Below are 16229 nucleotides of genomic sequence, written 5' to 3'. Positions count from 1 at the left end.
CTGACCTCCATGCTAATTGGTTGTGAGGACCAGCTGCAGCTATAGCGGAAGAGCTGCTGTGCAGAAAACAACCTTAAGGAGCAGGACTTTCTTCAATGGGGCTTTGGTGCTCACTGAGTCTTCCCCTTGAGTGTGTCACTTGTGCATGTGTAGAGTTGTAATCTGGTAGGGTCTGGAGCTATCCACCATTGCACTGGCTCTGATGTCTTTCAGGAGGTGCAAAGTCAGCCACTGCCTGAGGCCATCCAACAGGAGCTACAGATCAATCTGCAAATGGCTGCTATTTATGTTGGGCTTGGAAGTACCCAGCTGAGGCCAATCTGTGAAGCAGGGCAGGCTGCTGCTAGTGCCATGTCTTGGGCCCCTTATAGGCATGAGGCACACTGACTCTAGCAACTGCTTGTTTGAGCTAGGACAGGCCATTCACATGGAAAAGCTGCTGCAAACAGCTTGGGTGGGGCTGCAAATTGAATGGGGTGGTGTCTCAGGGAATCGCCAGGGCGGAGCTAACAGTGTGAGCCATGCTGATGGAAACTCAGATATGGCTGCCAGTCAGCTCAGCGATGAAGGAGGTCTCAGCACAGGAACAATGACTCCTATGAGCACCCTTGTCTGGGAGAAACCACCCTGAATTCTTGTTCAGATGCCAGACAATTCAGTTCCTCCCTGTATGTCCCTGGATCCTCCCAAGCCATTGCCCTAGTGCTGGAGCTCAGAGAGAATGAGTCCATGTGAGGTCGTACACCAGCCCTTTAAGAGGAACTGCCTGGGTCTGCACAGCCTCTGTGTCATTCAGCCACAATCCCTGTTAGCTTTTGCAGTCCAAAGTTACAGGGACTTTCTTTCCAGCTGTGAAACCCTGGCTGGGGGTCTGGTATGGGCCTGGGACCCCTTGCTCCTCATGAGAGGCCTCCACAGCCGAGATTCCCTCCAGATTAGAAAAACACAACCTGTGGGTGTCGGACCAGCCTGTTCCATGCCCCCGCTCCGCCCCACCTCCTACCAGTCTCGATGTGCTTTCTTCTTTAATTCTCTAGTTGTAGGACTCCCATTCTGGCAGATTTCAGGTGGCTCTGAATGATGCCTTGGACATACACACACTTAAAAGTTTTATGCTGCTTCACTCTCTATGATTTGCCTTATTGTCACTCTTGAATATCCAGAAATAGAATCAATCAAAAGAAAAATTAAAGGTGATAAGAAAAAAGTGCAATATCTATTGTTTTTTTGAAGGAATACTACCCAACTAAATGAAAGAAAATGTTCTGTAATTATCCTGGAGCCCCAGGGGGAAAACACACATGTACACATACCCAAACATACACACACATATCCACACAGATACACACAGATACACACACGCACACACACATAGGATCTTAGTAATGAAGGAGTTAAAAATAGCCACTAAGTTCTCCTGACTTAGCTGAGGGCGAGGAAGCTGGCTATGCCGACAAGCAGTAAGGCTGCCCCAAGGGCAGTGCCGGGCTGTGAAGCTCAAGACAGACTTTCCCTCAGCACAGTGGTTCTCAACCTTCTGGCCCTTTAAATACAGTTCCTCATGTTGTGACCCAACCATAAAATTATTTTCGTGGCTACTTCGTAACTGTAATGTTGCTACTGTTATGAATCGTAATGTAAATATCTGATATGCAGGATGGTCTTAGGCGACTCCTGTGGAATGGGTCGTTCGAACGCCAAAGGGGTCGCGACCCACAGGTTGAGAACCGCTGCCTCAGCACCTCGGAGGCCAATTTGTCTGTCTCTGAAGTTTAGAGATATAATTACTAAATTGCCATGTTTTAAGTTGTTCTCAGTGAAATATCACCTTCATGCCATGAATACTCATCCCAAATGGCTAGTAGCTATGCAAGGATACCGACAAGTTATGTGTGCTACTCGTAACAATAATAACTGACCAGTCAGGGGGACTGAATTCGCACTTGCACACATCAGTGCACTCAGTCCTTGCAATAACCCTCTCAGAATTTCATCATCCCCATTTGATGCACTGACATTCAGATGGGCTGGATCACACATGTGCTCTCGTGTTGGGTAGCAGGGTAGGATTCAAATTCCGATCTGTCTGAGTATACAGCCTGTGCTTCTAATCACTGTGCTGCCGTTTATAATTCATGGCCTGGAGCTGCAAGCTATAAAAAACACAGAGACTAACATTCATAACAAAGTGTATGTGTCTGCAGGCAATACACACACACACAAACATCACACCTACACACACACTGAGATATACACGTATATACACACACACATCATAAACATCCTCTTTTAGAACACCAGAGAAATATGTTCTTCATCATAAACAACTGAATGGGAAAAGAATACAATAACGTATCTTGTTTCTGGGTAATTGAAGACAAATAAGCAAGTTCTCCAATGTTTTCTGAAACAAGTCAGACACTATGGTCTCCAATCACACAGGTACCTGGTTTTTCAAAGGCCCAAGGAAGCCTAAATTTTCTGCCATCCGCTGAGCTTGGCTGTCCTTTATCCCTTCCATAATGTCAATTTGCTCCTGGTGAAAGATGAATAAAATAAACAAAATTCAGACAGTCAAGTGAGAGACAACCTCAAAAGACCAGTGCTCCGCATTTATTTGCAAACGAGAAGAAAGTGAGGCACCTTTTCAGACATCTCTGAGTGGGGCTCCTGCAGCTGCCGATGTGGTAGGTTTTAATGGGCAGGCCATCTATAAAAAACTTTTCCAAAAGCTGTACTTCTTCGGGGGGCATGCTGACGAGACAATCGGATGCCAGCTTTCACTTTTAATTATGATACAGATGGCACTGACGAATATTTAGTCAGTTAATTTTTATGCCATCTTTGGGAGGGTTTCCAAAGTAAGGTTTCTCCAGCCTAATACTGCTATGAAGGTTAGAGCTTGTCACACAGATAAAATATTAGTTTATGACATAAACACTGTATCGATGATGAAAGTTATGAATGCTTCGGCTTTACAAAGTGCTATTCTCTCCTAGACACTGGGCACTGCTCACAAATGAACATTTTTTCATATATTCTCTTGATAAATGGAATGGCTTGTTTGTTTTTTTAAATGTTTTTATCAAATTTTAGAGAAAGAGGAATGGAGAGGGAGAGAGAGAGAAACATCAATGTGAGAGCACAACATTGATCTGCTGCTCCTGCACGCCTCCTGCCAGGGCTCAAGCCCGGAATACAGACATGTGCCCTGACTAGGGGTCAAACCAGTGGCCTTTCAGTGCATGGGATGATGCCCAACCAACTGAGCCACACCGGCCAGGGCAGGAATGGCTTGTTTTAAATCGTACCAAATAGGTATTACAGGTATCCCACTCTTTTCAAAAGTCTGCTTTGCCCCTTCCCTTTTATCTGTTTTCGTTAACAAAAAAAATCTAAAGAGGATTTCTGCTTTTTCAAAAAATGGCTAAAAGTGAAAATAGTGTTCAGTGTTCGTTTTGCTGCAGTCATGGAGGCAGCGCATTCTGGGCAGGGAGAGGGCCCTGCCCAGCTCCTTCCCGGGGACCATGCCCAGCATCCAGCCTCCATCACTGGGAAATGAGTCTGTGAGCCCCTGGGCTTTCTCAGTCTACTTTGTGCATCTGTTGGCAAGATGTGTCCTAAGGTAAATTCTGCTTCACTTTTCATCATTTCAGCTCACAAAGGGTTTCACAGGCGAGCTCTACTTTTGAATAATGGGGGAAACCTACATGTAAGTCAGCCTGTAAAGTCTCAATTTAACTTGCAAGGCAGTTAACTTAAATATGTAACATTGGTAAAAATATTCTAAAACCAATAACCAAACTATCAATGCTTTACACAAAGAAATTCAAGAAATAAATGTCCCAATTTTGAAGAAAAACAAAATCACTTTCTAAATGAAATAATGAGTATTTATGCTAGAAATCTTAATGTGATTTTTCTGATACTAAGAACCCAGAATTAAAACCTGGAATTATAGTTCAGAAGGCCTTAGATTTTTTTTAATATCTTTTATTGATTTTAGAGAGGAAGGGAGAGGGAGCAAGAGATAGAAACATCAATGATGAGAGAGAATTATTGATTGGCTGCGTCCTGCACGCCCCCTACTGGGGATCGAGCCCAAAACCCAGGCAGGTGCCCTTGGTTGGACTCGAACCTGGGACCCTTCAGTCTGCAGGCTGACGCTCTATCCATTGAGCCAAACCAGCTAGGGCCCTTAGATTTTTTTTTTTTTTACTACAGCTGAGGTAGGCCAAGAACACATCACCTCCTTTTATTCTCACAATTCTATGGGGTGGCAATTACCCCCATTTTCATTTTACTGATTTAAACATAAAGCTTAGAGATATCGGGAAACTTGCTGGCTAGTTGGGATTTTACCTCAGATATTTTCAGCTAGAAACTAATCAATGTGAGAGAGGCACATCGTTGGGTTGCCTCCTGCATGTGCCCCGACCTGGTTCGGGGACTTAACCTGAAACCCAGTACATGCCCTGGCAGGGTTTTGGACCTGTGACCCTTCGGTGATCTAACGACTGAGTGACACCAGCCAGGGCTATGAACTAATCTTAATATCAGTAAAAGGAAAAAGACGTAAAGGATGGAAAGAAACAAAGAATCTGGGCTTTCGGGGATTCTGCTTGACACTGATGTTGCTGGAAGACGTCCAAGCAGCCTCCAGCTTACATCTGGTCTCCTTGGAGCTTTTCTAATCATAATACTGTTAAGTGGGCAAAGGTAACAAAAAGGAAGTGGAAGCATCACAGTCTGCTTTCACTGTTTAATTCTCGGGACAGGCTGAGCGGAAAGGAACAAGGAAGGAAGAAAAGGCAGGAAGGAGGGAAGAAGGGAGGGAGGGCGAGGAAAGCAAAGAAAAAGACCTTGAATAGTGAATATCTCCATTCTACCCAACTTTCAATCCAATGGCCATTGAGAAAAAGCTCCTGACATCCTCCAGCCTTAAATCCCAGAGAGAGATGCATCACCACCAGCCTCAGACGCCACATTAAATATTTAACAGCTTCTATAACCACCACCGGTGAACACGGAGCAGCCAGCAATCTAAGCATACCTTAAAAATTAGTTCTGGACTTGAAGCTGCCACCTCCTCGATGTCCATGCCCCCCTGGGGGCTGCCCACCAGCACGGGGCCGTTGCAGGACCGGTCCATCAGAATCGCAAAGTAGGTCTCCCTGGAAATGTTCAAGGCTTCAGCGACCATCAACTGCCAGGGAGGAGGAAAGGCAGATGAATTTCCAAGTTTCCACTTGGAAATCTAATAGACTTGCCTCACATGTGAAACGGCTTCCTTTATCGGCCCCTGAACCCGGTGCCTTCGCTTCCAGGACGCGCTGGCTCTGCTCTGGGCGTGCGCCACGCTCATCCCTCCTCCTAACTGATCCTGTCAACGTGCTCAAGTGACAGGTAGTGGTTGGCCTCAAGGAACTGTCCCACTTTACTCTTACTTTTTCCTTCCTTGAGAATCCTGACACGAAAACTCCCGGCGAGCAGCTGCTATTGTCATTTGAGACCCTAACAGCACATCCGTGTACCACACTGCGCTTTCCCAAATCGCTCTGGTGCAAAACCCAGTCTGGGCGGCAAAGGATTCTTTTTCCGGCGTGCTCGATGCTTCCTCGGTCCGTCTCTTGGTTCACTGCATTTGTATTTCAATTTTTACTTTCTTTAAATGATAAATATATTTGCTTGTTCAAAAGTAATGCAAATGACACCAGAAGGAACTAATCAAGACAATGAAGGCAGCGGCACACATCCACCCCGGCCCCAGCAGTCAGCATGGCCCTGAGACCACAGGGAACCTCGGCGACACTCAGAGAGCTGCCCTTGCTCTGGGAGGACGTGGTCACCTGCCAGCACGTGACTGGGCAGCAGGCAAGCGGGGCAAGGATGCACTCCCCATCACTGCCGCAGCCAGGCGTCCTGAGCTGTGCGCAACCTCAACAACGCTACGCAGCAGCCAGAGCAGGGAGACCACTACAACACCTTTGTAGTCTTTTTTTTTCTGGGCACCTGCAAGTATTGTCGCCGTGGAATGGCCCTGCACATGCAGACATACTACGTGCGCTCCACTGCCTTTCTTTCTTCTTGCTTTTAATTTTAATACTACAACTCAGACATCTTTCCAGGCCGTTGTGATTATGTACTTATATGTCAATATGTATTTAACCACATCCCTAGTGACAGGCATTGAAATGGGCTTCAATTGTTCTACAATGGTCCTTCGGTGAATATTTTTGTACATGTACCTTTGCTCATTTGTTTGAGTGCCTTGCAGATAGGGTATCTAAAAGGAAAATGACTAGGTGTTAGAATCTTCGTATGGAAAAGTACTCTCAAACTGCCCTCGAGAGAGAGGCTGTACCAGCTTACAGTCCCAAAAAGAATAGTAAAAGATGTCTTGGATGATTTTTAAAAGAAAATAAGAACTTTCATAAATAATCAGTACTAGGAGTGAAAATAATAAAAATACTTACATTGCTTTCCCTAAAAGTACTTCAACAATATGTTGCACAAAGAAAGTTGCAGGTTAAGTAGCATTAGATTCTAGCTACCCAGATGCCACAAACACACTAAGTTTTAAGTTACCTGAAATGCGACAAATACAGGGTGGGGCAAAAGTAGGTGTACAGCGGTTAGTGTGGAAAATAATACAATAATTAATAAATAATCAAGATTCTTAAACTAGCAGTCATCAAAAAGCTTCCATCAAACAAAAGCCCAGGACCAGACGGCTTCACAGGGGAGTTTTACCAAACATTCAAGGAAGAACTAAAACCTATCCTCCTCAGACTACTACAAAAAATTCAAGAGGAAGGAACACTTCCAAGCTCATTCTATGAAGCCAGCATCACCCTAATACCAAAACCAGGTAAAGACAACACAATGAAAGAGAATTACAGGCCAATATCCCTCATGAACATAGATGCCAAAATCCTCAACAAAATCTTAGCAAATCGGATCCAGCAGTACATCAGAAAGATCATACACCATGACCAAGTAGGATTTATCCCAGGGATGCAAGGATGGTACAATATCCGCAAATCAATAAACGTGATACATCACATAAACAAATTGAAAGAAAAAAACCACATGGTCATATCAATTGATGCAGAAAAAGCATTTGACAAAATTCAACACCCATTTTTGATAAAAACTCTCAGCAAGGTGGGAGTAGAAGGATCATACCTCAACATAATAAAAGCCATATATGACAGGCCCACAGCCAACATCATACTCAACGGACAAAAACTAACACCATTTCCCCTAAGAACAGGAACAAGACAGGGATGCCCCCTCTCACCACTCCTGTTCAACATAGTACTGGAAGTGTTAGCCATTGCAATTCGGCAAGAAGAAGAAATAAAAGGCATCCAAATTGGAAAAGAGGAAGTAAAACTGTCCTTATTTGCAGACGACATGATATTATACATACAAAACCCTAGAGATTCCATCAAAAAGCTACTAGACTTAATACATGAATTTGGCAATGTAGCAGGATACAAAATTAACCCCAAGAAATCTGAGGCATTTCTATACACCAATAGTGAACTTTCAGAAAGAGAGATTATAAAAACAATCCCGTTTACCATTGCACCAAAAAAACTAAGCTACCTAGGAATAAACTTAACTAAAGAGGTAAAAGACCTCTACTCAGAAAACTACAGGACGTTGAAAAAAGACATAGAGGAAGACATAAACAGATGGAAGAACATACCGTGTTCATGGATTGGTAGAATCAACATCATCAAAATGTCCATACTACCCAAAGCAATCTATAAATTCAACGCACTTCCCATTAAAGTACCAACAGCATACTTCAGAGATCTAGAACGAACTTTCCAAAAATTCATCTGGAATAAAAAAAGACCCCGAATAGCTGCAGCAATCCTGAAAAAGAACAAAGTAGGTGGGATCTCAATACCAGATATCAAGTTGTATTACAAAGCCACTGTTCTCAAAACTGCCTGGTACTGGCACAAGAATAGGCACATAGATCAATGGAATAGAATAGAGAGCCCAGAAATCGGCCCGAACCAATATGCTCAATTAATATTTGACAAAGGAGGCAAGAACATACAATGGAGCCAAGATAGTCTCTTCAATAAATGGTGTTGGGAAAATTGGACAGATATATGCAAGAAAATGAAACTAGACCACCAACTTACACCATACACAAAAATAAACTCAAAATGGATAAAGGACTTAAATGTACGACAGGATACCATAAAAATTCTAGAAGAATCCAAAGGCAAGAAAATCTCAGACATATGCCGAAGCAATTTCTTCACTGATACAGCTCCTAGGGCACTTGAAACTAAAGAAAAAATGAACAAATGGGACTACATCAAAATAAAAAGCTTCTGCACAGCAAAAGAAACCATCAACAAAACAACGAGAAAACCCACTGTGTGGGAAAACATATTTGCCAATGACATATCTGATAAGGGCCTAATCTCCAAAATTTATAGGGAACTCATACAACTTAACAAAAGAAAGATAAACAATCCAATCAAAAAATGGGCAAAGGACCTAAATAGACACCTTTCAAAAGAGGACATCCAGAAAGCCAAGAGACATATGAAAACATGCTCAAAGTCACTACTCATCCGAGAGATGCAAATCAAAACAGCAATGAGGTACCATCTCACACCTGTCAGACTGGCTACCATCAACAAATCAACAAACGACAAGTGCTGGAGAGGATGTGGGGAAAAAGGAACACTCGTGCACTGCTGGTGGGAATGCAGACTGGTGCAGCCACTATGGAAGACAGTATGGAGTTTCCTTAAAAAACTGAAAATGGAACTCCCATTTGACCCTGTGATCCCACTTCTAGGAATATATCCCAAGAAACCAGAAACACCAATCAGAAAGGATATATGCACCCCTATGTTCATAGCAGCACAATTCACCATAGCTAAGATCTGGAAACAGCCTAAGTGCCCATCAGTAGATGAATGGATTAGAAAACTGTGGTACATCTACACGATGGAATACTATGCTGCTGTAAAAAGGAAGGAACTCTTACCATTTGCAACGTCATGGATGGAACTGGAGAGCATTATGCTAAGTGAAATAAGCCAGTCAATAAAGGAAAAATACCACATGATCTCACTCATTCGTGGACAATAGAGACCATTATAAACTTTTGAACAATAATAGATACAGAGGCAGAGCTGCCTCAAACAGATTGTCGAGCTGCAGCGGGAAGGCCGGGGAGGGTTGGGGGGCAGGAGGTAGGGGGGTAAGAGATCAACTAAAGGACTTGTATGCATGCATATAAGCATAACCAATGGACATAAGACACTGGGTGATAGGGGAGGCTAGGGGACTGTCTAGGGCGGGGGGATAAAATGGATACATATGTAATACCGTTTGTAATACTTTAAGCAATAAAAAAAAATAATAATAAAAAAAATAAATAAATGAAAAAAAAAAAATCTAAAAAAAAAAAAAAAAAAAAAAAGATTCTTAAACTGTTTCCCGTACTTATAACTGTGAACCTACTCTTGCCCCATCCCGTTTATGGTGATCTAAAAAGCTACACTGTAATGGATATAGAATTCCTGTTCAAACTTTTACTGAAGTTATGACCAGTTGAAAATAAAACGCCTGAGCAGGGGCTTCATCCCGAGTATCCTGTGATAAACGGTAGCTTGTGAGTACGTAAGAACTGCTTCTTGGCACACGGTGCTGGGATTGCCTAGGACCATTTGACTGAAAGTTCACCTCCTAACACAGAGCTCGTCTATGAACAGATTTAGTGACTTTCAGGAGCTAGTCTTAGAGGCAACACAACCTTACAACTTCAGGGCACCTGTCATTCACGAATCCTATTCTCATTCCGCTAAGTGTTGGCAGGCGTGCTCTGGATTCCATCAGCTCTGTGTGTGAAGACCCCGCTGGCTCACATGCTCCTGCTGGGTCTTTAGGCACTTCCCCAGGAAAGTGACGATGGTTATCAACAAATAAATGAAGAAATTGTATATAAAGGCCAATTTTTTACATTACTATGCCGTCTTATGACCCAGGATGTCAGAATATTTTAGGAATTGTAACAGAGAGAATGGAAATGGAGCTTGAACACTCATTCCAGGAGATGCTCAGTTAGATACATTTCAGAAAAGCTACATCTGCGACTGATACCAGCATACCACCAATGCAGCCTTTCTGTGCTGTCCCCAGTGCAGAAAGCTTTGAAACGTCCTTGACCCTGACTGGATGCTGAACTGGCTTTGGTTTGCTGCTCAGACTGTGGCCGGAGGAGTGCCAGGGCACAGGCTCCCGCCACACACCATGGTCAGGTAAGACGAGCACAGGCTCCCGCCACACACCGTGGTCAGGTAAGACGAGCACATGCTCCGTGCTGGCGCTCCTCCCCTGGCCCCGCAGCGTCTCAGCTCCCAGTGTTGTATTGTAAATCAGCGAGTGAGATACAAGACGCCTTAATAAGCCAATTAATTAGGAGTCCCAGAGGGAGGTGTCTCTTCCAAATCTCTGAGCAACACATACAGGAAGTTTCCTGTATTTATACCTTTCGGGCTTCTCTGTCTGAGGATTTTACAAAGGGCTCTGTGTGAGTTATTGTTACAGACAGTTTGTAATCTTGGATACATAAAGAACAAACATTTGGCATAAGAATATGGGAATTATTATCACTATTAGTCCATTACGTTAGATGGATAGCTTGCAAGGTCAGACAGTTAAGTTTTTATCTTCTGCTATTATTCAAACTGAAACATTATTTTATAGAATAAGAGACTGTCTAAAAGTGACAGAGTTTACAGAACAAGGGACTATCTAACAATAGCAGAGAATTCAAACAGCAGTTTTATACAAGATGGAGGTTACTACGCTTCCCCAGCACTAACTACCCCACGGAACAGCCCACCAACACAGAGGCACAGCTTTAGAAAAATACCCCATGGCCACAGAGGTATGTATGTGTCGAAATAACTTCTCAAAGAAGCTGAGTCTAAAATAATCTGGGACTTCTAACTGATGTCCAAGGTTCTGTAAGTAAAAAGAAAAAAGCATGTTCCCTAAAGCATGTAAAATGTTATTGTTATAGAAAAGTGGTAAGACACACTTTACAGAGAAGAAAGACTAAATAATGTATGACAATTATTTCTACAAGGAACTTTTACTTCTAATTTTTATTATTTCTGTACTACTGGAATTTTTACATAAGTTAGTCACTTTTGCAATGAGGGCAAACAAAAAAACGACTAAAAAAAAAATAGATCACTCTAGTAGTTTCCTGGCAATGATTCAAATTACAAGAGTGAACTTATCACCAGTATTTTAGGAACTTTTCTACAAACTAATTTCAAGCTCATCTATACAGTGTGATTGTTCTTTGTGTATTTTTATATGCTTTTTAAAAGTACCACAAACTCTAATGTAAAAACCCATCTAGCCATAAAGAACTACAAATTTTTTAAACAAAAATACTAATCATGCCCTCTGTAGGCAAATGCTGAAGAAGGAACACAGGTAAAGGCTCAAAGCCAGATTTAAAAGGAAACAGACGTAGTGTGCCAGGCTGAACAAAGCCAACAAAAAACAACACGCCTGCATGTGAACCAGTTCCGGCGCCTGCGGGAGAGGCAGTGGGAGGGAGAAGGGCGGACCGGCTCTGTGAGCTCCACTGACATCAGCAAGGCTCTGTCCGAGGGAGAGCTCAGATCTCAGCGCCCAGCCTCCCTCCGCTCCATGGCCCCTTGGGAGGAGGACAGACTCTCTCGTGGCACAAGAACCACGAGCTGGTGATTTTCTTGTTGGTCACGTCAAAAATTGTCCACTCAACTCTCTCTGAAAAGTAAAACCAGCATGCGCTGCCTCAGTTTCCCCAAGCATGCACACGGCGGAATCGTCACCTGCGAGCTGTGCCCACGGAGCAGACAGTTCCTCCCCACATGCTGGGCCCTGACTCAGCACAGGAGGGGCCCTCGCCCTGTGCTCCGGGCTGGGCGTGGCCTGCACAGGGCCCAGGCCCACTTTCACTACATGTGGGGCATAATAAAGAACATTGCTATTACAGACACTTTTTATTTCTCCTCAAAGTCATACTACATACTAAACAGATGACATGAGGTTTAAAAATAAGATGGCGCATTGCCAAAGTGCATTAAATTCTGCCAAAACGGAAATATGGCTTTCTTTTTTTACCACACACATAGAAAATGACCAGAAGCATTCATATTACCTTATTAACTTTCACACCTTCTTTTGGAGTTTGTTTCGTTGTCAGGTTATACCCAATCATCTGTTTAGCCAACTGTCCCACAACTTTAGGGCTAAGAGAAAGAGAGAGAGAGAGAGAAAGGAAAGAAAATCAACAACTCTGTTGAAAATAATTTTAAAGCAGAGTCCATACTAAATTCTCACGTCCACATGGGCAAGGCACACCTTCCATGCCCAGGACCCATGGGGCTTTCTGTTCAAAAACACAAATGAATGGAAGGGAGGGGAGGAGAGGAGAGGGGAGGGGAGGGGAGGGGAAGGGAGGGGAGGGGAAAGGAGGGGAAGGGAAGGAAGATACCCCCCCAAATAAATTATAGTCATAGTAAAGAGACAAGGCTGAAACGCGCGACAGGTTTAGATGAGAGCTGAATAACAGAGACTTGAGAGCAGGTAATTTGGAATGTACTGGCCAACAGGGTGGGGGGTGGTAAAGGTGAGGGTAAGAATCACTGTGAAAAATCACAGACAGGCTCAGATGACGGAGCCTCCGGCTGTCTCAAACAGGAGACAGGATGCCTGGTGAAGGGCAGCCGCTGCAGGTCTGGAACAGGAGCGCCGTTAGGGCAGCAGAACTTGATGTGTAAGTGGCATCATTGCCAGCGTTTGGAATGAAACCTGACTGTCTAGGGGAGACACAGTGAAGAAAACGCTTTTCTGGAGCAGAAGGGAACGGGAGCTGCCAGCGTCTTCCTGGCTGCTCCCTCTATGCGCCAGCTCCAGCTCCCACCTTGCACCCACCTTCCCACCGGGGCTCCTGTCCATCACCAGCAAGACCTTTCCGCACTGCGGCCCAGATGGGGATGAAAACGCCCAGACTTACTCTTTTGTTAAATGAACGCCGCCTTTCAAACCGCTACTGAAGACACCTTTTCCTCTTCCTCCAGCTAAGATCTGGGCTTTTAAAACAATTTCTTTTGCATCTGAAAAAGAAAATTCAGAGTGGGTAGTTAATTTTAAATTATTTTTTAAGCAAGTGGTAATGACATATAACTTCCAAAACTGGTAAAAGCTCTCCCCAACCAACTTTGAAAATGAAGGCAATAACGAACTTCAAAAAACATCGATGCGCCAAATACAAAGTCTGTTTATCGAGGACATTTACGTTTTTCTACCAGTTTAATCTAATACTGGACCATCCCCAGGGAAAGCAAGGCATGTGAGTGTCAAGGTGCTAAACAAACCCAGGCTGAGGTGTTAATTCACTGTGTGATGACACTCCCAGTGGCGGAGGCACCCCCTGCCAGCCGGAGAGGCTCGCAGCCTGTCAGTCACCTGAGATGTCAAAGGGAAGACAGGGTTACAAAAGGAAAGGTGCAAAGAAAGTACTAATAACTGTATTCTTAGAAACTAACAGTTGCTCTGAATATTGACAGGGTTGGGTAAGGGAGGAGGAAATCGATTAAAACTAAAAGCAAGCAATCATTTTAAAGTGTTGGCAGGGTCACAAAACACCCCATGGAAAGTGGTTGTGGAACCTTTGTTCTGCACTCAACAAAAGAGTGAGCTGCCTGTTCCTGACACTTAAACCAGAGTCATTAACCCACATATCTCTATGGTCCAGGCAGGAAAGCCAGGTGTGTGAAGCAGCCAGGGATGGAGCAAGGCCTTAGCAGACAGCAACGCTCCCCTCCCCACTGTCAAGAAGAAAAAGAAAAGGCAGTCCCCAAACAAATATGTTTCATCAACCAAACAGTGCCCGCCTTCAGGCCGCAGTTGGCATTCTCTGGGACTCATACTTGTCTAAAGTCAGAGAACTAAGTCTGACAATCCTCTCCAAGGCTCCATGGTGCTCTGGCTCAGCTCGCCAGGTTTAGTCTCTGCACTCAGGTTTCGATCTGGCCTTCATCCTTTACTCAGCTGTGTGATGTTGGCCAAGTTACTTAACATCTCTGAGACTCAATTTACTTGATTGTGAAATGATGATGAAGATTGTTTTAAAAAATTAAATGAGACAACACCTGTGATTACTTTATCCCAAGAGCCTCAAAACTCATACAATTAATGAAAAACTATTGCCACAGTCAGTTAGTCCATTTATTGCCTCTGTATAGTGTAAAGATTCAAAAAGATTATTTCCACTTGGGCGGAGATAGTAAGAAAGAAATGGTTGGCCTGTGGCACGATTCACGTAAAGCTGCGTTAAGTGTTGGCTATCTCCACTAGTACTTCCGCCGCCGTGACTCACAGGCAAGCACGCAAAGTTTCCAACAGAGGGAGCCACCGAGGGTTTACCATGAAGGCAACAGGAGCCACAGAGGGAGCCCCAGGCATTGGGTGGGACAGTCACTCCACCTGATGCGGTGAGCTTATTCAATCAAGTTCTTTGCCTCTGCTGGCTGGCCTTCCTTTCTCCTACACTGGCTTACACTCGGAGAACCAGGGCTCACCTTCTCTCAGAAGCAAACATAGCTCCTTCTTTGCTGCACTCTATACCCTCTGACAACTGATCCTGCCTTGGAAATGAACCATCATAGCATCAGCCAACCATGTTTTAGAATAAACTGGTTCCTATCAGACAGTAGAAGACAAGCTGTAATGACATTTATTACCAGAAACTCACCAGGAAAGGGAACCAGTAAAAAGAATGATTGCATATTTGTGCTAATGAGTTAAAGAACAGCAGTATAAGCAAGGACTCGAGTTAAACAACCCCGAGTGACAACCTCCAGCTCTGCCTCTAACTTCCTTCGTGGAGCAGAGGAGACGGAGGCTCAGAGGTAAAGTAGCATGCCCGTCTGTAAAATGGTCATGATAATATATGTTAGGGTGATGTCAAAAAGTAAATAAAATACACTCGGTACCGTGCTTATGTCAACACCTGGCACATTTAAAAAATAGCCAAAACATGATATCTATTATCATTATAATTATTTTCAGCAATTAACCAGAAGAGAGATATATAGGAAGACATTTCTTTTGATGACATCAAATGGCAGAGCACTTTCTGCTGCCTCAAAATTTTAATGGTGATCTCTTCAAGTTCATTTAAAAGGGTAACGAGTATTGCACTGCCTTGTCATCTGGAAGAAGATGCCTGCTTCTCCAAGCTTTCTAGCAGCAAAACTTGAAAGCCAGACAGAATGTCTAATCGGGCATTGTTAACTGGCCCTACCCAGGCGTGATCAGATCAGCCACTGTCGTCTCAATGAAGTGTTACCAATAGCATGTTAGCATGTGACCACATGTCAAAGGACTCCATGTCATCCATTTGGTAGTCTAAGCAACCACTTCAAACACCGCGAAGCCATATACTCAATCAGGCAAATAGAAAAAGGCAGAGGAAACAACCCAGTTCATCTTCTGCAACGTACACTCCAGGCCAAAAGTAAGCTCACTACAATCATCTCTTCTGGTTGGGTTCAAGGGCAAATCAGTCCAGCAGGTCAGTAGCCCAAAGCAAAGCAAGTTTTTCTCATCGTGGGGGAAACTCACATGAAGCAATTCAATTCAGTGGTTGCTTCCTCCGGGTGCTGAAAATTCAGTAAAGTGACCAAATCCTACTGAACAGTAACTAGTCTTCTCATTCAGTACTTACCAGGTCGATTTACACTTAATGTCGTTATTTCTATTTCATTTAATGACCTGAATTATCCCCAAACTCATACAAATTTCTAGGTGTTTTTTTTAATGTTACCTCCCTGGTCCCAAAGAGAATTACAAAAGAACATCCCATAGGTGAAATTCAGTTTTTGTCTGAAGGCACACGATGGCTTCAGCATTCTTTAAGATAACAAGACAAAAAGAGTCCGGGAATCAAGCCTCCTCTCTAATCGGCGCCTGTCTGTACCCTGAGAGCACGCGCTGGACGCGGTGCGTCATCCGGGTCTGGCTGCCTCCGATCCTCGCAGTTAACTGTGTGCTTAGCAGGAGCCCGAACATGCTACACGTGCACTTCATTGCGTCCTCCCTGGCGCGGTTCCGACACGCTGCCGTGCTCGTGTCTGGCCTCCACTAGGTGTGACCGGATCCCGTTTACTATC

At 43.9% G+C, this 16229-nt stretch overlaps 1 protein-coding gene across 1 annotated transcript in view; it reads right to left on the bottom strand.

Annotated features, from left to right (window-relative positions):
- SUCLG2 (succinate-CoA ligase GDP-forming subunit beta) overlaps window positions 1-16229 on the bottom strand; it is a 244502-nt gene that overhangs the window by 101949 nt on the left and 126324 nt on the right. Inside the window, exons 3-6 of the mRNA XM_059663021.1 lie at window positions 13070-13169; window positions 12212-12302; window positions 5054-5206; window positions 2447-2536 (exon numbers count right to left, since the gene is read on the bottom strand). Of these exons, the coding sequence (XP_059519004.1) occupies window positions 2447-2536; window positions 5054-5206; window positions 12212-12302; window positions 13070-13169 (434 nt within the window). The remainder of the gene's footprint in view (window positions 1-2446; window positions 2537-5053; window positions 5207-12211; window positions 12303-13069; window positions 13170-16229) is intronic.

The sequence above is a fragment of the Myotis daubentonii genome, chromosome 14 (assembly GCF_963259705.1).
Source record: "Myotis daubentonii chromosome 14, mMyoDau2.1, whole genome shotgun sequence".
In the NCBI taxonomy this organism is placed as follows: domain Eukaryota; kingdom Metazoa; phylum Chordata; class Mammalia; order Chiroptera; family Vespertilionidae; genus Myotis; species Myotis daubentonii.
This window is presented reverse-complemented; position numbering and strand designations above follow the sequence as displayed.